The sequence below is a fragment of the Dryas octopetala genome, chromosome 7 (genome assembly GCF_963921425.1).
Source record: "Dryas octopetala chromosome 7, drDryOcto1.1, whole genome shotgun sequence".
Classification (NCBI taxonomy): Eukaryota; Viridiplantae; Streptophyta; class Magnoliopsida; order Rosales; family Rosaceae; genus Dryas; species Dryas octopetala.
Window position 1 is genome coordinate 10216299 of NC_141372.1, and position 20833 is coordinate 10237131.

General features: G+C 37.5%; 3 protein-coding genes and 1 pseudogene across 5 annotated transcripts; 3 read left to right on the forward strand and 1 right to left on the reverse strand.

The window, feature by feature from the left end:
- Positions 1–14: 14 nt before the first annotated feature.
- LOC147279536 (uncharacterized) lies at positions 15–8944 on the reverse strand. 3 transcript variants are annotated; one of them, XM_086251250.1, is made up of 16 exons: positions 8832–8944; positions 8642–8711; positions 8063–8156; positions 7298–7476; positions 6632–6682; positions 5170–5226; positions 4664–4784; positions 4064–4130; positions 3890–3931; positions 3166–3271; positions 2962–3072; positions 2200–2271; positions 2005–2106; positions 1838–1884; positions 1542–1569; positions 15–510 (listed from the first exon to the last, which is right to left on the reverse strand). In XM_086251250.1, the coding sequence occupies exons 2-16, from the start codon at positions 8657–8659 to the stop codon at positions 421–423; spliced, it is 1185 nt and encodes a 394-aa protein (XP_086107376.1). In that variant the 5' UTR covers positions 8660–8711; positions 8832–8944; the 3' UTR covers positions 15–420. The 3 variants fall into 3 exon arrangements, 2 of the variants coding, with proteins under 2 accessions (XP_086107376.1, XP_086107377.1); XR_015123408.1 differs by having other exon boundaries at positions 467–510; positions 1838–1889; XM_086251251.1 differs by lacking the exons at positions 8063–8156; positions 8642–8711; positions 8832–8944 and having other exon boundaries at positions 7360–7478.
- Positions 8945–9655: 711 nt separating this feature from the next.
- Positions 9656–11112, forward strand: LOC147279537 (uncharacterized). Its single transcript, XM_086252041.1, has 4 exons — positions 9656–9694; positions 10269–10355; positions 10442–11011; positions 11107–11112. Exons 1-4 carry the CDS (start codon positions 9656–9658, stop codon positions 11110–11112), a joined length of 702 nt encoding a protein of 233 aa, XP_086108167.1.
- An 806-nt stretch (positions 11113–11918) lies between these two features.
- On the forward strand, positions 11919–13300 carry LOC147279538 (uncharacterized). Its single transcript, XM_086252042.1, has 3 exons — positions 11919–11983; positions 12072–13044; positions 13127–13300. Exons 1-3 carry the CDS (start codon positions 11919–11921, stop codon positions 13298–13300), a joined length of 1212 nt encoding a protein of 403 aa, XP_086108168.1.
- Positions 13301–19504: 6204 nt separating this feature from the next.
- LOC147279539 ((-)-isopiperitenol/(-)-carveol dehydrogenase, mitochondrial pseudogene) lies at positions 19505–20351 on the forward strand (annotated as a pseudogene).
- Positions 20352–20833: the final 482 nt, after the last annotated feature.

Consider the following 20833-nt stretch of genomic DNA (forward strand, 5'->3'; position numbering starts at 1 on the left):
AATTTCCCAGTATAAGCTATGGTAATTGTTAACTGCATTTGATTTCATAATGTTGAACTTACAACCAGTGAATACAGGGAACAAAATGGAAAAGATAATCTTTGTTAGATCCTATTTAAAAGAAAATTCCCAACAGTCAAACCGTTGCAACTTTTTAGCTGCAATGTGTTTCATCAATCAAAAGATACAAAATTCAAGGAGAAGATCATCCTATAATTTCTAGGATACAAAAATCAAGGAGAAGATCATCCTATAATTTCTAAAATACAAAATTCAAGGAGAATATCATCCTACAATTTCTAGGTTACAAAATTTATGCTGCCCTCACCTAGTCTACATTTCTTCAGTGTCACCTCTCTTGTGTCCAAATTTGTAAAGCCTACCTGTGTTGGGTGTACATTCGTAATTCCAATCTTGGGATTAAGAAAATGGAGCACAGCAGGAAGAGATATCAATTCCAGCAACCTCCATGGCATTGCAAACCCATTCAGGGACATCACCTTTGGGAAACTACAAGAAAATACAGATGTGAAACAGTTCAAAGCTATGTGGTAGATAGTGCACCAAGAGGTTCCTTAAAAAATTAAAAACAGGCTCTCTAAGCAAACGGTAACCAAAAAGGATAGAGTGAAGATCATTTAATGCACTTTCACAAAATAGCCAAACCTTTATGATGGGGGTCGAATTTGATAGAGTTACCAATAGCCAAACCTTTTTATCCTAATGACATGGCATAAGCTAGAAGAGACTAATGGTTCTCAAAATGGTTCGTTCATTAGATAGTTTTCTACTTTAAATGATTTGTGTTAAAAACTTAAAAGTGGGTACACTGTGGATATAAATTGCAGTAATTTTGGCAACTTGTGGTAAATATATCTTACTAATTTATGATGGGAGTCAAATTCGACAGTGCTGCCAATAGCTAAACCTTTTCAAAATGGTTCACTCAATATATAGTTTTCTACTTTTCCTTTAAAGTCAGTCATATGAATTTTTAAAGTAATAGAAGAGTTTTTGAGAATTATAATGGGGTTAGGGTGGATGAACTCTGGGATCAAGTCAGATTCTGATCAGCCTTGTGGGATTTGGCCGCTGCAGATTTTAGAGAGATTACGTTTTCAAATATTATGCTGGTTTGGCTGGCAGTGGTGTAGTAATTTTTGTTGATATGTTTTCTGTGAATCTGGTTGCTTTGGTGTCTTGGTGTCTTTGTAATAGGCTACAGTGTTATGCTGTTTACTGATTTTTCGTAACTAGGCACTGGATTCCGTATCCACGTGTTTGTACACATCTTTTGAGTTAATAAATATATGTTTCTTTAAGAAAAAATCATATGAATATTGGGTTGTGTTAAAAGTAGGGAGCACCGTGGATATAGATTGTTTAGATTGCAGTCTACCCAAAATTAACAACCACAACCATTTATAGAGAGAGAGAGAGAGAGAGAGAGAGAGAGAGAGAGAGAGTCCATATAGCTATAATAGAACTTCAGACACACAAAAAGAGAGAGCAAAAGAAGGGCCAGCTCTGAAGGGAAATACCATTTTTTGTAGAAAATCGCATACAAACCTACAAAAAGATCAACAAAGATGATGCGTCAGTGATAACCAGAACAAGTGAGAAATTCAGTTGAAAAAGCATACTCAACAGGATAAAGTCCCAATAGCTAGCCATATTAACATGTTGCTGGGTGAATAATTTCATTAAACTTCTACATGCCACACAGAACAGAATGATTTTTTCTGATAGTGACCATATGAAAAATAAATGATGGCATGTATATCGCGCAAGAAATAAAGGACTAAGGTTGAGAATGGTAAAGCAGAGGCAAACATACTCTGGAAATCGTCCCTGGATTATTGAGGAGTGTAGATCCCTACTTAACTGCACTTGAAAAAAAAAATTAAAAAAAAAAAAAAGAAAAAAGAAAGGAAAGAGTTTTAGTTATATATATAGGAAACAATTATAGGACAAACATAATATGAAATTTTTTTGTATCAGAACCTTCATCATGTAATACAAATTGTGATATGACAGAAGCTGAGATCCCATAGCATCTTTTGTAACTAGGCAATGAATGTAAGCTCTAGTATAATTTTTGCACACCTACATTTGAAGAAATAGAATGAAGCAGTTATACATCCTGACATCAACTTATGCATTGATACTTCAAGCAAAGAATAGTCTATTCAAGCATACCATACAAGCACATGTAGGATCAACTGGGCGGGTATCATCAGCCATTGCTCTGTGTTTGAGTTTCAGAACTCCCTGAAAGAAATATTTAAACATAACAAGATTAAAAAGAGAGAGAGGCTATTGGAGAAGCAAACAATCGTATGTCAACATGTTTAACGAGGACAATTAGCTGTAGCCGAAGAATAACAAGCAAGCGCCCCTAGCAAAATAGAAATTTATATCTGGTAAAGAAATCACTCCCCCAGCCAAATTAAAAAAGAAAAGGGCTGCCAGACAAGAAACTGTGATGGCCAATGCATGCGGAATACACATAGACAAGAAAAATTTAACAGAGGCAGCAACCTACTTCAATATCAAACAAGGACATGAGGTTCCATCAGCTTTAATGTTTACCACTCAAGTATTCCAATGTAGGACTTGATGCAAGAAACATTGAAGTCAAATTTATTACTCTTTCAAGTGATAACTAGACAAGAAACACTCTTTTGAAATGGGCTAACCAGTAACTCTGTGGCTGTGCCAAAAAATTTAGCCGTTACATGTGTGTCTAATGCATATGAATATAAACCATTCATATAAAAATCTTTAGTACACAAACAGAAATGATAAGTACATACGCAGACATACAGGGGCTCTAGTAAGTAGTTAAATTAAACAACTAATCCTTTCAGTGTTTTAATCCATGATGTAATGGTTTGAGATTAGCTAAAATAGAAATCGATAAAGAAGTAAAAGTATAGATCATATTTTAGAAGTCATCACCTCAGGTACAAGAGCTGTACCAAAGCGAGCAGTACGTGTAGGATAAACACAGTCATACATGTCAGCACCCAAAGCACTGCAAACTACAATATCCAGCGGATAACCAACACCCTGAAAAGAAGTGCAAAAACATATCATGACTAAAGGAAAAACAAAAAAAAGAAGCGCTAAAGGACATCAGTTGAAATGATAAGTCTCTAGCACCATAACATATCGTGGTTTGTCCTCGGGTAATGCAGCAGTGCACTGAGCAACAACACGCCAAAATGAATCCTTACTTTCACCGCCAGCAAGACCACCAATAGCATAGCTGTTACAGAAGTAAATTGAGTTGAGCTCCTTGATTAGTAATTAACAACAACACCAATTTCAAACCTAAGGGCATGTGTAGTATTACACGGTGACATGTGAGTTCAATCTTGAACCATACAAAGGAAATTTAACTGAACTGGATAAAATGATGGACAAGACGGTGGACATGTTTGTTAAAGATAGAGGAAAGTTTGCTTTAGCCCATCAGAAAGAAAAGGAGAGTTTTAAATGCTTTCCTCCAGAAGTACGCTATTGACCAAAATAAAGCATTGACAGTATTGTCTCATCTATTGAAAAGATTTTTTTTTTTTTTGAGGACAACTTGAAATATGTTTTCTTAGAGGTGAATGTAGATGATAAAAAATTTTAAGTGTGCAGAGCATATGGTACTTTTGAACCACGTGCTTCTGTTATTGTCTAAATTATCATTATGGTTCATTTTACATTAAAGATGCATTGTTACTATTGCATTATAAAATATTTGCAAGAAACCAACAACTATTATTAGTTGTTAACTTCAAAAATTAGGAAATTGAGTATTAATGTGCTACAGCGTTAGATACAGTGTTAAGCATTTAACCTAGAACTAATTAGTCATTAAAGAAGCTACACATACCCGGGTAAATTCCGATCCACCAAGCCTCTAACACATATATCTCTGTTCCCCATAAGTTATGGCATAAAACAGTGTGTTGTAGCAGTGACATTAGTATAAGGAAAAGAATTCTTAAAAAAATGCATAAAACAATCAACAGAAAGCAGGAATATTACAGTTTCAATTAAAATTTACCTTAGTACAGGATCTAAGCCACCTTGTACAATACCAAATAAGTTCTGCTCATTTGGTCTCTTGTGAGCTGTTTACAAAAAGCAATGCAGATAAGAATGATGCTAAGTAGGTGACTCGGGAGCATTAAAATTCCCATTGAAGCTGGGTTAATCAAACGAAAAAGGTACATGCCAACTTAAGAATTTATAGGACTACCTATGAATGACTGGGTGATCTAAGAAAAAAAAGGAACAGCTTAAGGAATGTACAAATGAGATAGTTGACATGTAAACACAACATATAGCATGAATCTACTATAAGAAACTCACCTATTCATGATATTGTAAATGTAATAAACTTGCTAATTAACCAATATGTTGTACCTTCAAAACAGGGCTTTCACCAAATAAAATAAAATTAGCATCCTACAGTATCCTAAGCTTTAAGCCTAAGGAATGATCTTCTAGGTAGCCCAGGTCCTTATGCCAGATTGTCCGCATGGCTTTATCAAATCTTGAGTTGATTATATATCAATACACACATATATTAGCCTTTCCTGTATGCTATTTAAAAGTATATGTACAAGAAACATCAGTGACGATCAATACAATATATGATCACCTGCTATACATCTGTCTATCCATCGTAGAGTGCGATACATGGCCTCCTCAATTCTTGGACCAGTGATGGTTGTTTTGACTACATCATCAAGGGCCATAATAATATCTGCTCCAATTCTGTTCTGCACAGATCATTAAAGGTACATAAGGGAACATAGAGGGAAGCACTTTGTAAGAAAATCAATGCTTCAACTGGACTCAATCTCAAAAGCTTTACTCTATGCTATGATTGCAATACTTTAGATTGCAAACAAATTAAGGAAATTTACAGAGGTTGGGAAAAATTGCAAACAAATTATTCTCTATATTCTTCTTTCCTTTCTCTCTCTTTCTTCTATAATTCTATTCTATTTCTCTCTCGGTCCTACATCACCTTCATTGTGACATCTCAATGCAGTACACTCAAATGATAAAGTATGACTCAACACATTCAGTAAAAGACCTTGCTAATTAATAATAAAAAATGCCCCCAGATTACCAAAAATGAAACAAAATAGATGTACCTACTTGGATTTGAATTGATTCCTCAGGTGTTAAGAGCATTGGCTTTCCATCAACTGGTGACTGATGTAGGAGAAAATTCAGTTATGGACAAACCCAAAATAACAATATTAATCAATATTCATAAAAACAGCAGGAATCAGTGAAGTACAAATTGAAAAAGTACTATAGCACTAACAATAAATAAAGCATCAATTTTGAATAAAATGACATCTTCCATCTATGTTTGCCAACACGAGATGAAAAGATAAAAGAAAATATTTTCTTAAAGGTTAGATATACAACAGTATTTCAAAATTTTGAAACAATTAACTAGAGAATCAAAGACGAAGACAAAATGTAGTTTTCACCTATTTATCTCCATAAATCACTCACTCTTTTTGATGCAGGAGCATCTATGAAGCTTTCTAAACTTGAGTGGATCCATTAGCCAACTTAGGAATTATTAGTTTTGTTTCCTGATTCAATTAGGTTTTCTGCTATGAGCTTCCTATTTTGTGTTTCCAAGTTATCTAAGGTTTACTGTTTTCCTAGTTAGTTAGTTAAGGATTATGCTTTCCTTGTCATTAAAGGTTTATATTTTCCTATATAAGCTTAAGGCTTAGGTTGTAATAGATAGTTTTTATGCATTATATTTTTCTGACAATTCAGATTTTAGAGTTTCTTTTGGGTTCCTAACCCTAGAACTCATCTATCTACGTTCCTCTTTGATTTTATAGCTCAAATCTCTCTTTTCTCTACTGTTTGTTGCTGGAAGTTCTGCCTATTCTAGATTTTTGCCCTAATACAGTACAAGACAGCAGCCTTTGCTCCTGTCCTGCATCACTTTTTCTAACAAGTGCTAGAAGTACCTTCCAAAGGGGAAAAACGCCAGAATTACGAACCCAATTATACAGGAAGCTTATTATAACATATAGGCCCTTAAAACTGGGGCATCCAGTAACGAAAAGTTGGACAAACTGTAGTCAAGTGATTAATAATTAAGGAAACACTAGGTTAAGCATAGAAGCATCTCCATGTCCTAAGCTGTTCAGTTCAATTCTCTCCAAGTACACCACATGAAGCACCAGCCCACCGACCAGCATCACCCTTCCCCATGTCCACCATTGCATTCACCAGTTTGACTCACATACAGTCTCTGATATTACCAATACAAACAAAGAAGAAATATTCAGAGACGATAACTCTCTCACCACACAAAACTGACTTTGTTCACCCCAATAGGTAAAAGAGGTATGCACTTATGCAAATTCCTACTTTTGTGTTTCAACTTTTTCAAATGTGATGCTGTAATCTTTTGTCACTTCATTGATGGAAGAAGAATATCAGAGACAACTTGTTTGTGATTGTAAAACATAGAAGAAGAACCTCATCCAATGACCAATAATCGCTCAATAAGAGCTGAACTACAAACAAAATAATGGTTCAACACCTGAACTACAATTTTCTCAGCCAAAATAAAAATTACCTGAAATGTTACACCCTTTTCAGTGATGTCAGCTAAATGCAATAATGATACCTGAAAACGTTAAACAAAAAAATTGTAAGATTTAACTGTGTACATTATTAAACCAAAAGACAAAATCCATGAAAAGAGCATTAAGGAACCAACCAAAAAGCAACCACAAAGTCAATAACGTGAGTTTATCAATCAAATCTTAAAAGAATTATCAAAAAGTCAGAAAAAGACAAGCACGGAATCTTGATGGCCACTATACAATGAGGGACAAATGTGGTGTACTTAAATGAGGGAAGGCTTAACTAAATTAACATATAGTACAATATAGCTAGTAAAAATGCATAAATATAAATATATATATATATATACATACAGTATATTGGCACATCTGGACAATAAACATGAAAAAAAAAAATGGAACGGGGGAGGGATTTATTTAGGACACGAAAATTCACCAAATTGCCAAAGCATTAGTTGGATTTGGATGTGTCATAACTCATAAATTGTTTCAAACGGGAAAATCATGAAATGGGGCGCATTGGAAATATGTAAATAGCAGTATATGGGAGCAATAAGCACATCAACCAAACCTCTAGAGTTGAAAACAATTTAAGAGGAAAAACAATAATAAATGTGATAAATATTTAACAGATAATGCAATATTGAGAAAACAACCATCTGAAAGCCACCAGAATCAGTAAGCAATGCTCTTGACCAGTTCATAAATTTGTGCAGACCTCCAAACTCATCAAGAAGCTCGGAGGTAGGACGAAGTGCCAAATGATATGTATTCCCAAGTATTATTTGGCAACCAATCTCCTCAAGCTGGTCAGTTGCCAACCCCTTAATAGTTCCTGAAATCAAGAAAACCTTATCCATATTATAGATTACTAATAAATCCATGCTTTTGCACATATGCACATGAACATCTATATGAACCAGGAAAAATTCATCAGTGCATAGTATGTATTAGATAAAATAGAAGCGAAATGAGTTTGCAGGCTTGCACGAATCTGCAATGAAAGATGTACATGTATGCACATATTTTTATGTATATTAACGGTCTACCAACAAGCTATTCATGAGTACCTAATGCTACCCCCAAATTATGTTCGTCAGAAATAATCTTCAATGCCTAAGTTGAATATCACATACCGGTTGAATTAAAAGCCAATTAGCTCATTTATAACTTGCTATTGAAGGATACCAACATAGCCCGTGGTTCTTTGAAAGAATTAATATGATATTTTACAGATAAAAGGTTTTTAAAGAAAATTGTATGAACATTGAAGCTTAGTTGAAGAAAAAAAAGATATAAACATTAACAACCAATCTGGTAATGTATATTAATTCTAGTTAGCATGTAAAGGGAAAAGGAGCAATACTTGTGAGGAATAGTTTCTATTTGCTAACAAAATGTAGGGTAGTTAAAACAATAACCTTGTGTTCCCACAGGCATGAAAAGAGGTGTCTGACACACAAAATGAGGGAGTGTCAGTTGAGCAGCCCTAGCACGATTGAACCTCCCTAAAACCTGAATTACAAAACAGGGACCAAGCTCCCAGATCAGTAAACCGCAAAGCATGAAACAAACGAACATACATAAATAAGGACCTGCTCTCCTTATTTTAAAAACCTTACTAGAGAATAATTTGTAATATATATTATATGTACAATTATAATACCCTCTACAGTACAACCACACGAAGTTAACCCATTACTACGAATTGGGTAAACACGAAGCTGCTGCTAGTTCAGGAATAAAATGGCATTACAATCTCTTATTGAAATTACTTCCTTTCTTCACCATTTACAGATTTTTCTTTCTTATTTAAATAAAACCAGCAGCACGGGCAGTATCATCTCAATGTAATATGAGCTTGTGAATCTTTCATTCATGCTCTTATGGAGAATTAAGTTAAAACGCAATTTGAACTATAATTATAGGACAAAACAAAAAATAAATAAATACCAAAATAAAACAAAGCACAGACGCCTAGCTAGAATTCGAAAGCCTACCTCGAAACGAAGAGCCATCCGGAAAAGTTTATCTATGACTGAAGCTAGCAGAGCAGCCTTGACTTAATGCCTATATAGCAATGCAAAAACATTAACATGCCATGGCTGTAAAGAGTACCGCCAAGAATATATGAAAAAAAAGACAAAGAGAAGAAGAAGAAGAAGAAACAGAGACAAGCAGAGTAAATACTGGAATATGATGAGGCCAAGACAGAGTGACAATGTTCCTGAGCGGCTGTGTGTGTCTTCTTCTTTTCTGTTATGTTTGGTTTCCACTCGTCAAAACCCGGACTAGGGAAGTCTCGCTTTATACTTTATTAAATTTTACTTTTTGGGTATATGGGCTGTGTGACTCGGTCTGGTCTGCTGCTAAACTTTGACCTTTGTTTCACGCCTACGGCCTACTTCTCGCTCTGGCCTCTGGGTCTCGGTCTCCCTTTGTTTTGAATTTTAGATTTCGATTTAGGTTCACATTATGCGGTTTCAAGTTTCAATTTTAAGTATGGGAGGAACCACATGGCATTTTTTTTTTTTTTGGTCAAGTCACATTGCATGTTGAAATAGTGTTATTATTAAGGGGGCGGCTATTCCGACCACCCTGTTCTACTTAGTTGACCACCCTAAATTGAATTTAGTAAAAGACATATATACCCTATAGCAAAATAACCATAAAGGACATCTAATATTTGGGATAAAATTTTTCTCCCAACACCCCCTACCATCTTCAACCACCAGCTGAGAGGAGCACCATCATCTTCACCACCATCTTCAACCTTCCACCACCACCATCTTCAACCTTCATCTTCCACCTTCCACCACCACCATCATCAACCTTCCACCCTAGATATAGATTGTTGTTTTAAACAATCCCACCCGCTGGCTCCACCCACGTGTACCACCATCATCAAACAACACTCCACTCTCTTCTACCACCACCACCATCTTCAACCAACCCTAGACATAGATTGTTTTTGTAAACAAATTCATTGTATCCAAATCACCTACTTTTGACAAATGGACAATCAGAACGACAATTTGGAGTCATCAAATGAAGTAAGTTTGAGTTTTTTTGGAGTTTTTTTGAATTTTTTCGCGGCTGAAAAACTGTGAGTTCGTGTTTTTATTCGGTAAACCAGTACCGAAATATACATTATATTTCGGTGGATGGTCACCGAATAAATGTACATATTTCGGTAGGTATCCACCGTTTATAAATGTAATGACAATTTTTTACACATTTGTTCGGTCGATGCCCGTCGAAATATGGCAATACATTCGGTGGTTTGTCACCGAAGTTTATACCACCGTTCGGCAGATATCCACCGAATGAATAACGTATAGTTTTTTAAATAGTTTTATTCGGTAGGTAGTTGTCGAAATATATTGGTATATTCGGTACTTAGCCACCGAATATATATGGTTTATTCGGTGGATTCCCGTCGAATACTGGGACAGAACTACTTTTTTTCCCGAATAACCAACGTATAATTGTTTCATTCGGTAGTCAATTGTCGAACTTTGTTTGCATATTCGGTACTTAGCCACCGAATATATGTGATATTTTCAGTGGCTTCCCGTCGAATACTGGGACAAAAATTATTATTATTATTTTTTTTTTGCTGAATAGGAGCAGCAAGTGGATGCTTCCACCGAACTCAGTATAGTTGAAGGAAGGTGCAATTTTGACTACACCAATGAATTCACAACAGCGGAGGTAAACATTGTTTGTATGGCCGGGAATTATGATTTATGCATACCTAAATATGAATTGTAAATAATATATATAATTATCATGTGTAGGTGTTTCAAAGTAGGGATTCAATGGTTAGTTGGATTCGTGCACAAGGAAAAAGGAACAACATGGTAATTGTCATTAGAAGGTCTGATGCAGGCGGGGTTCGTGGTAAGAGAGCTTGGATCAAATTTGCTTGTGAGAGAAATGGTCAATATGAGCCAAATAGATCAAGGAAGTCATCAAAGTCAGATTCAGGCGACCAAACATCCGATGCTGCTAGCCGTAAGCAACCGGTTTCTGATGACTCTAAGGACACCCGTTCGAAGAAATGTGGATGTCCATTCTCGTTGAAGGCGGTGAACACTGGATGTGGTGATCAATGGGAGTTGGAGGTTGCATGTGGAGTGCATAACCATATAGTTTCAGAGTATATTGAAGGGCATTCATTCGATGGCAGATTAACTGAAGAAGAGAATTCATTGTTAGTGGCTTTGTCCAAGACTTTGGTGAAACCGAAAGATATATTGAAGACCATAAAAAGTCAGAATCCACAGAATACATCAATCATCAAGACAGTATACAATGCCAGGCAAAAACATAGGGTCATCGAAAGGGCCGGTAGATCAGAGATGCAAGTATTGCTAACTAAGCTGAGAGAACATAATTATGTTGAGTGGCATAGAAGTTCTGGTGATGTTGTGACTGACCTGTTTTGGACTCATCCTGAGAGTGTTAATATATTACGTGCATTTCCGCATGTACTGATAATGGATTGCACTTATAAGACTAATAGGTATCGTTGGCCACTTTTTGAGATTGTGGGTGTGACTTCCACTAGCATGACATTCTCTGTTGCATTCGCTTATATATGTTCTGAGAAGGAGGATAATTATACATGGGCTTTGGGTAGAGTACGGTCTTTATTGAATGATGACTGTCTTCCTAACGTGATTGTCACGGATCGGGAACTAGCACTCATGTCTGCAATCCCTAAAGTGTTTCCTAGTGCCAGACATTTATTGTGTAGATGGCACATTAGCAAAAATGTGTTGAAAAATTGCAGGAAGTTGTTTGGTACGGTTGACCATTGGGAGAAGTTTAATGCTGCCTGGAATTGTTTGGTTGGATCGGAGAGCGAGGATGAGTATGTGAGTCGTTTGCGTGACATGGAAACCAACTTTTGTTCATACGCCGGAGCTATTGAGTACATTAAGGATAGTTGGTTGATACCTTATAAGGAGAGGTTTGTGGCTGCATGGACAGATGCTTGTATGCACCTTGGTAACACCACTTCGAACAGGTAGTCTATTTTTGTTATCATTGACTTGTTATATGCTTAGACACACATACTAACTTCTTGTTACGAACAGGGCTGAAAGTGCACATTCAAGGTTAAAGAAGGAACTTGGCACTAGTCAGCTTAGTTTTGAGTTATCATGGCAGCATATTCATACATTGATAGAGTTGCAGCATACACACATTAAGGCATCATTTGAGAAAAGCCGTTGTTTTATCCAGCATAGTGTCAGGAAACATGAGGAGATGAAGGAATTGTTAGGCTATGTATCAAATACAGCATTGAATATAATTGGTTGTGAGATAAGGAGGTACCTTCACTAACTAACCTTCATTCTACGCATTAAACACTTATTTAGTTTGTACCAATAATTTATTCACTTCTTTCATATTGTACAGGGCTGAATGGATTGGAGGTGCCTTACCATGTGATTGCACCATTCGTCGGACACACGAGTTGCCATGTGCACATGAGATTTTGTCGTATAGACGACGTAACCGGCATATTCCACTTGACTCCCTTCATCCTTATTGGAGAAAGTTGGATTACAATAGGGAACCGGAGGTCACAAAACTCTCAGATCCTCCAGTTAATGCCACAGTAGATAGACTAATAAAATGGATGGAAGAGCAAGATGCAGACACCCAGAAGCACATAAGTTTGAAGTTAGAAGAGCTTATGAATCCAAGTTCCACTACTCTGAAGGAACCACAAGTGAAGACCAAGACTAGGGGCCGCCCAAGTAAAGCTGAAACCTCTACTAGGCGTTTGCCATCCGCATTTGAGTACGTACTTTCCGGTTGTGACAGTCATTCACCCTCACCGTCCATTGGCAATGTTGGCTGTACTTCGCCAAAAAAGAAACTAAAAAAACGGGCCAACAAAGTGAAGACGAGTTCGCCCATTCCATTTGCTCAGCCACATCGGTATATAGACCAGTTTCAACCCATCATGAGACCGTACATTTCTGGTGTAACCGACGTCTTACCAGATGGTAATTGTGGATATAGAGTTGTAGCTGCAGCTATGAGATTTGGAGTGGATACTTGGCGAAAGGTACGCACAGACTTATCCAGGACACTGCTACATACACCGGCTTTGTTTGAGTCAGTTTTCCATGTGCGCGAGCGAGTTATGGAGTTTCAGAGGGTACTTGACTATTTTGATGACACCCCTGCACCCAGAGATCATTGGATGACTATGCCCGAGATGGGATATATTATCGCCACATGTTATGGTGTAACCGTGATCCATTTATGTAGATCGTTATGCCTTACGTGTCTCCCACTATATGCACACTCAGAAGCACATCAGAACGTTGAGCTCCGTGAGATTTGCATTGGTTTTGTCAACGGTGATCATTTTGTACAAGTACGGCTATAAATTGTGTAATTGTAAATTTATAGTAGAAAAATTGTCATTGCTAAGTTATTCACTTAATTAATATGTGTAGGTACACTTGTCCCCGGGCCATCCTATGCCACCTATTTCAGATGATTGGCATAAACATGCCGACGCGTATGCCGCACGTGGTTGGTACATTGGATATCAAAATCGCCTTGAGGAGTTCAAGCGAATTAATGGTGACGTGCCTACGCCGGAAATTGTGTCTCTTGATAATGATTGAATTTCAACTTAATTAAATGTAGTGAATTTTTTTTAACCTTTATGGCGTACGTACCATGTATGTGGGATGATATTAACCTTTATTAGATCTTGACTCATGCATAATATTATCATAATATGTGGTGCTCTAATATTTGTTCGGATTGTTTTTATGCAATTTCAAAGTCACTAAATTAAGATGCTCCAATTTTAGCCAAAATAAAAAACAGAAGGTCCTAATTACAAATAACCCTCATAATTAGTCATTAACTTTTGGCCCTTGTGTTCATCAAAAAAACTTCTGAACATGAAAGCGGGTGATCACTGCTGAGTGCGGCGCTGGTAGGTCATGGTGCTGCTCAAGTGTGTGCCCTCCAAGATATGTTGTAGACTGTCAATCGCCCTGTAAAGGTGAGAGGGACGCCTTGTGGCCTCATCCTCGCCCAATGCCACAATAGGGCGAGTGATATGCAACATACGGTCAATACAGTCCTGTAAGTAACAAAATCATATATAAGCAACAATTTATATACCATGTCAAAATATAAGCCAATTTGAGCCTAAATAAACAATTTTCACCACCAATTTCAAAATTTATGCCTTTGGATCCATACCCTGCCAAATCCTGGTGCCACGGTCCTGTGGGGGTCAAATGCAGTCCTCAGTGCTGGATTTTGGATGTACGGATGAGATACATAATGGAACCACTGGAGGTAGCCGTCAACGGTGTCAGATGGAGCCTTCACTGGTACACTGCGACTATCTTCAGACAATAAGTGGTCCGGCCACCTCTCCCACGTACTATCAAAGTACTCGTAAAAGGGATTGTATGATTGTGCATAAGCACCTCGTCCACCACGCTGAGGAGCACGTGGTGCAGGGGGGATAGTTTGTACCCGTCCAAATTGCCTTAAGACTCTCTCCGGATAATATGGCTCCACAATGTCGAAACACTTGATCAATTCTGTGTAAAATGCCACATCTAGTAATGGATGATGTTGTCTACTGGATTTGTAGGGTTCCCATATAACCTGAAGAAAGAAAAAAAACCAAAATAAGTTAGTATCAAATAATTCATCCAAGAGCAACAAATGCAAAACTAAGTCTAATTTTTCATTATCACTATAAATATATACCTCATCCGCCTTCAAATCGTCAAGTCGTTGTCTCAGTTTCTGGACATCTTCACAAGTTGTCCCGGTATCCCTCCTCGGAGTCCATCGGAGCGCACGGGGGCTACTCTCTAAGTAGTTAATGTCATAGCCCGGACTAACAATATGGTGCATATGCTCATACACCCATGCCTCCAACAAGGTCATATATCCACACATTTGCTTAACCTTAGACCTAGAAGCAACACCTAACTGCCGATATAGGAAAGATAAGGCCCCTGCACCCCATGCATAATGGCTAGTGGTGTCGAGATTAGTAAGTAATCGTAGATACTGGACTTGTACCCTTGTGCCAGTCTTATCGGCAAAAAGGGTACATCCCAATAAGAACAATAAATAGGCTCTAGCAGCACACCTCACTAGCTCATCATCATCTGTATCACACACATGGCCAAACCTCGACCGTAACCACTCGAGACGCACATACTCACCAGAATAGTCATCCAACTCCGATGTGGCATCTGCCTCACTCACCCCTAAGTATGTTCTCAATAACAAATTTGATGCAATATGATCATGAGGGGGTGTAGAAAGTGATAAACCCACAACCGGAATTCCCAAAATGTTTGACACATCATCTAGTGTGATGGTCATCTCACCGAATGGCATATGGAAAGTATTAGTCTCAGGCTGCCACCTCTCAACAAAGGCTGAGACCACTACCTTATCAACAGTACGGTACGAGCATGACACCAGTGGTCCGAGCCCAGATCTAATCACATACCCCTTCACATTGTTATTATCATTTCTACTCCACAAGTCCCATGTGCGCAGCTTTGTTGTTTTGGACATGCATCTTAGGGGCTCACGTTCCTATTTTCAAAAACAAGCCACAAGTCAATTACAATATTGCAAACTATATAGTTATAAAATTTTAAATTATATAAGTCATTATGTTTAATCTCTAATACCTTATTTTTCCAAATGGAGGCAGCAATGTGACTGTTGAAGCTCCTAAGCAATGACATATCAGTGGGACTTCCAGGGAAAGGCCCATCTGGATCATTGTTGTAATCTTCCATTACATTCTCTTCCGGCTGGACATCATCCCCCCTCTCTTCGTAAATAGTTTTGCCCGTCCTCCTACGCCTCTCTGAAGCTGTAGGACGTGTTTGATCTTCATTTGCAGCACCACCTCTAGAAGATCTACTACCTCTACAAGTTTCGTCTCGAGCAGATTTACCTCTAGATGCTCCTCTCTTGTCCATACCTATATTCAAAAATTGAAATCATGTTTAGAATACAGAGAATATAAGTTATCATGAAATATAGAATAAGAGAAAAGTGTATGAAAAAATATTTTATATTCATGTCATTCGGCAGATGTCTACCGAAAATTTCAGATCTATTCGGTAGATGTCCACCGAAATATTAAGATCCATTCGACAGACACCCACCGAACATATATCAATGTTTCGACAGATGCCCGTCGAATGGAACCAGCACCAGTTAAATCAATATATTCATTCGACAGAGACCCACCGAATGACATTTGATATTTCGGAGGATATCTACCGAATAAATGTAAATAATTCGGAACTGAACTACCGAATGAATTTGTAACACATTTCCAGCAAATTCTGTTCGGAAGTATACTGTCGAATATTTTGAAATAATTCGACAGTATACTTCCGAACAAGTTAAGAAATTTCGGTACACCAGTACCGAATGAAATTCGAAATCAGATCCTATTTTGCAGACACCCACTTTCAAAATCTCATTCTAATTTCTCTAAAATATCACATATCTGTGTAATTGGAAGGCCAAATATATATATTAATGCATTATACAACCCTAATGTAGGAGGGAGAGAGTGACAGAGAGTGAGTAAGGGAGAGTAAGAGGGAGAAAGCAACCACCTGAAATTGCAGAGGAGGAATCGGCGGTGGAGGGGAGGACCGGCGACGGCGGGGAGGAACGGCGACGGCGGGGAGGACCGGCGACTGGTGGCGTGTAGGCGGGGGTGGGGTCTGCGGGTAGGCCAGGGGGTGGGGTCTGCGGGTAGGCAAGGGTGGGGTATACTGGTGGGGTGTTTGTTTGGGTGGGGTAGGTGGGTTTAGATAGTAAAAATGATGTATTTTGTGAAATAAGGGGTATTTCTGTCATTTTAGGGTGGTTAACTCAGTAGAAATTAAAAAAATTATACAAGGGGGTGGTGAACTCAGCAAGGGTGGTCAACTCAGCACAAAATGGTGGTGTGCATAGCCCCCCCCCTATTATTAATTCACAAGTAAATTACTCTAAAGTCTATTTTACGGCACGTCTTTAATAATAAACAAACTCACTTAAAAATTACAATGATAAGTAAGTCCATTTTGTACAAATAAAACTCATGTTATGTCTGTTTCGTATTTTTGGCATTGAGCGCTCGATAGAGGGTTTTTTAAAAAAAAAACTTGACAAATTACCATTGTTGCTCAGTGTCAACTTATCATTGAGAAGAGAAGATCGATGACTATTCGTTGACAGCCAATTGATACTTGGAACAATGCATATTCGGCATGTGCCCACTGGATATATAGTGCATAAATGCCTAAAATTATCACATAATCTTTGTTCAGTGGGCACCTACTGAATATCTTGACCATATTCGGTGGGCACCTGTCAAATATTCTATCACTATTCGGTGGGTACCTGTCGAATATAATGCAAATATTTAGACCTAGTCCACCGAACACTGCGAGAAACCTAAAACTGTTCATGAGGACAAAAATTAATATCTTTGTTTTCATGGAGGAAGATGATGGGCTGTTTCAGGTGAGATGTTTCCGGTGAGATCTATTGGCACGGCGACGAAGGTGGGTAGTCTTTGCGGGAGCAGCGGGTGATTCAGATGGCAGTGGCTGTGTGATGGTGAACTCTGCAGTTGGGTAAGGAGAGGACACTTAAGGGTATAATGGTAATTTGAATTTGGTAAAATGAGTAAATGTTGTTTAAAAGGTAATGTTGGATAAATTTAGAAGGTTAGGTAAAACAAGAAAATTGTTTGATACCAATAGAATTTCCCTCGGACAATGCTATCCTCTCCTTTATTGTTCCAAATTGAGTAATATTAAAAATCTCAACTATTATCTCAATTCTTAAATTTTAATTAATATATATTTCATTCCTGCCAAAATAATAAAAATATATTGTATTTCATTTGTTTATAAATATATTTATTTTGATATACATTAATTTATACAAATAAGAAATTATCGATCATATGTCAATATATTATATCAGAGCAACTCCAATTCTCCCTCAAATCTTTCCTTAAATTTAAATTTGAGGAAAAATAACTCAAAAGTCAAAACTTACCTCCAGCCTTTCTCTAAACTTTCTCCAAATTTGAGATTTCCCTAAAACTTTCCCCAAATCAAATTGTGTGAGATTTTTAAGAACAAAATATGGAGGTAAGTTTTGGAGGGAATAAATAAATAAATGATATTTTTGGAATAAGAGATTCTGAAAGATTTGGGGGAAAATTGAACATTACCATTAGAGTACTCTTCCTTAAATTTAATTTTTCACAAATTTATCAACTAATTTGAGGAATATATAGGGAAAAAATTGGAGATGCTCTAATATATAAGTCAGTAACTACAAATTTGAATAATAATTGATAACTCTATATTACTATTCCAAAAATCTTTAAATCTAGTTGTATGCACTCAAATCTACTCCTTCAAGACTGTTTTCCATTGATCAAAAGAGAAAAAAGAAAAAAAACCAAAGGAGTGTTTCCCACGCCCTGGTTTACATTTTCACTAAAAATTGTCATATGTCATATGTCATATGTCATATATATGTACTTATGTAGTCAACAGTCAACATATTTAACAGCCAAGAAAAAGGGGTTAACGATACAATGAAGATATTTTATAAATCAGTAATTAATTTTTTTTTTCTAAGAACTCTGTTTTGCTGAAGGATTAAACAAAAAAACGTTTGTCACATGTCTTTTAAATAAAAATTTTAACAAGAACTCTTGGCATTTTCCCTATGCACGTGATAAGCAAGTTATTTCTTTAATTGGCGAAAACAAACAGTAAATCCATTTAATTTTAAAGAAACTAAATAATAGAGAGGGGCCAAACATCATAGTCTGTAGTTTAATCTTGAAAGATGTTACTTGTACCAATTTTTTCTCAACTTTTAATTATTTCCTAACTTATGTAGATTTATACTTATCAGAAAAAAAAATTCCAATATTTGTTTTATCTATTTCATTTTTGAGTAATATACTTTGACCACATTTATAAGACAACAATGTAACCCACTAGCTATTTACCCCAACACTTTTTTCTAATTAGTATGTCATAACTCATAACTTACATTGTATTTATACATTACTCTATATAAAAAAAAAATAAATAAATAAATAAACCATGTGGAAGAATAAATTAATAACACGTAAGTTATGAAGTACAAATTGAAAAAGTATTGGGACAATTAGCATTTTATTATGAACCACAATCTAAACCACTAACTAGCATGTGGTAAACAAAAACAAATTAGTCTTAAGAAAATTACAATTAGATAAGAATGATAAAGAAAATTGGACTAGAGTTGATAAAACATTCATATAACGACACACGAACTAAATTTTAGACAAAAGTTTAGAATTTCTAGTATTATTATTATTTGATAACAGTTTATTAAAAAACATATGTTATATGATAACTACAACTTCTCCGTTTGTATAAATAGTATATAGACGTGATTCACATTGAGATCGATCTCTGACCAAAAAAAAAAAAGATTGACATTGATCGAGATCTATAAGTATTGTATTGTCCATACACTTCTCATTTTTCTATTGCTTATATATTGTTTATATAATTTAAACAATAAAATAGGGAATACGTAAATAACAACGTATCAAACCAGCATGGCATTATGTTATTTTTTCCATACTAATATCATTTACTGACATTGGACCACCTGGTACAAACACCATGCTTCTTGGAAGCAGGAGCCATATCATTGAGCCAAATCTAAAGGGCATATGTGTAATTTTCGTCTTTGTTTTCTGTTTATAAATTGTTGAGAGTGCAGAGTGTAGAGTGTAGAGTGCAGAGCAACACAACACAATGAGTGACAACCCCATACCAGTGAAGAAGCTCCACGGCAAGGTGGCCATCGTCACCGGCGGCGCCAGCGGCATCGGCGCAGTGACAGCACGGCAGTTCATCGAGCACGGCGCGCTGGCCGTGGTGATCGCGGACGTGCAAGACGAAAAGGGCCGAGAAGTCGCGGCCTCGATCGGGCTGGAGCGCTGCACCTACCTCCACTGCGACGTCACTCAAGAAGAACAGGTAAAGACGTTAGTGGACACAACGGTTGAAACGTACGGACGCCTGGACATCATGTACAGCAACGCGGGGATCGTGAGCGCGTGCGAGCAGACGGTGCTGGAGCTGGACCTCTCGTGGTACGACAGGGTGCTGGCGGTGAACGCGCGGGGGACTGCGGCTTGCGTGAAGCACGCGGCGCGTGCGATGGTGGAGAAGCGCGTGAGGGGGAGCATCGTGTGCACGGCGAGCCAGGCGGCGGAGGGAGGGACGGAGAAGTCGACGGACTACACGATGTCGAAGCACGCGGTGCTGGGGCTGGTGAGGTCGGCGAGTAGGCAGCTGGGGCGGCACGGGGTGCGCGTGAACTGCGTGTCGCCCGGGGCGGTGGTGACGCCGCTGCTCTGCGACATGTTGAAGGTTGGGCTGGAGGACCTGGGGAAGATGTTGGCGCCAATGTACGCGGGGAGTGGGACCAACGGGATTCTCACGGAGAGCCACGTGGCGGATGCGGTGGTGTTCTTGGCTTCCGACGACTCGGAGTTTGTCACCGGCCATAATTTGGTTGTTGATGGTGGCGTCAAGCCTCAATGATTGTCGCACTTTCATCTATCTATCTATCTATCTATCTTGAAAATGCTGCATATTTTGCAAAATTAAAATAAGGGTAAAATACCTTCTTCTTTTTTTGTCCCTTTTTTATACCTAAAATTACCAATTTAGTCCTCATGGTTAAATCTGTTGGAATTTTATACATTTGTCAAAATCCGTTATTAGAACTGTTAAAGTTTGCAAAATCTGTTAGTCCTCCAGAAAGATGTTCCTCTATTATTCTTCCCCCTCCATCATTTCTCCTCTCTCACAATCATGAACCCAATTAGTGTTTCTCCCTTCAAATTTAAGGTTTCTACAACCTACATGAAAAAAGAGGAGGGTTTTTGAGAGAGGAGAAACATGACCCACACCCACCCAAACCAGGAGAATTAACTCAATTGATTCTATTTTTTCATTTAATCAAGAAACAAAATTGGATATTTTAATAAAATGAAGTTATTCCTAACCAGAGCATGACTACTTATATAACTTATTAACATTGAATGATATTGC

Bases quoted from the DNA above. Each gene is read 5' to 3' on its own strand.
- LOC147279536 (XM_086251250.1), bottom strand. The intron at 3,932-4,063 runs GTAAATTTTAAT...TATGGGGAACAG, and splicing joins GGCTTAGATCCTGTACTAAG to AGATATATGTGTTAGAGGCT. The intron at 1,885-2,004 runs GTTCTGATACAA...TTTCAAGTGCAG, and splicing joins ATTTGTATTACATGATGAAG to TTAAGTAGGGATCTACACTC.
- LOC147279537 (XM_086252041.1), top strand. From the start codon at position 9,656: ATGGACAATCAGAACGACAATTTGGAGTCATCAAATGAA. The intron at 9,695-10,268 runs GTAAGTTTGAGT...TTTGCTGAATAG, and splicing joins ATTTGGAGTCATCAAATGAA to GAGCAGCAAGTGGATGCTTC. The intron at 10,356-10,441 runs GTAAACATTGTT...TATCATGTGTAG, and splicing joins ATGAATTCACAACAGCGGAG to GTGTTTCAAAGTAGGGATTC.
- LOC147279538 (XM_086252042.1), top strand. From the start codon at position 11,919: ATGAAGGAATTGTTAGGCTATGTATCAAATACAGCATTGAATATAATT. The intron at 11,984-12,071 runs GTACCTTCACTA...CATATTGTACAG, and splicing joins ATTGGTTGTGAGATAAGGAG to GGCTGAATGGATTGGAGGTG. The intron at 13,045-13,126 runs GTACGGCTATAA...TAATATGTGTAG, and splicing joins ACGGTGATCATTTTGTACAA to GTACACTTGTCCCCGGGCCA.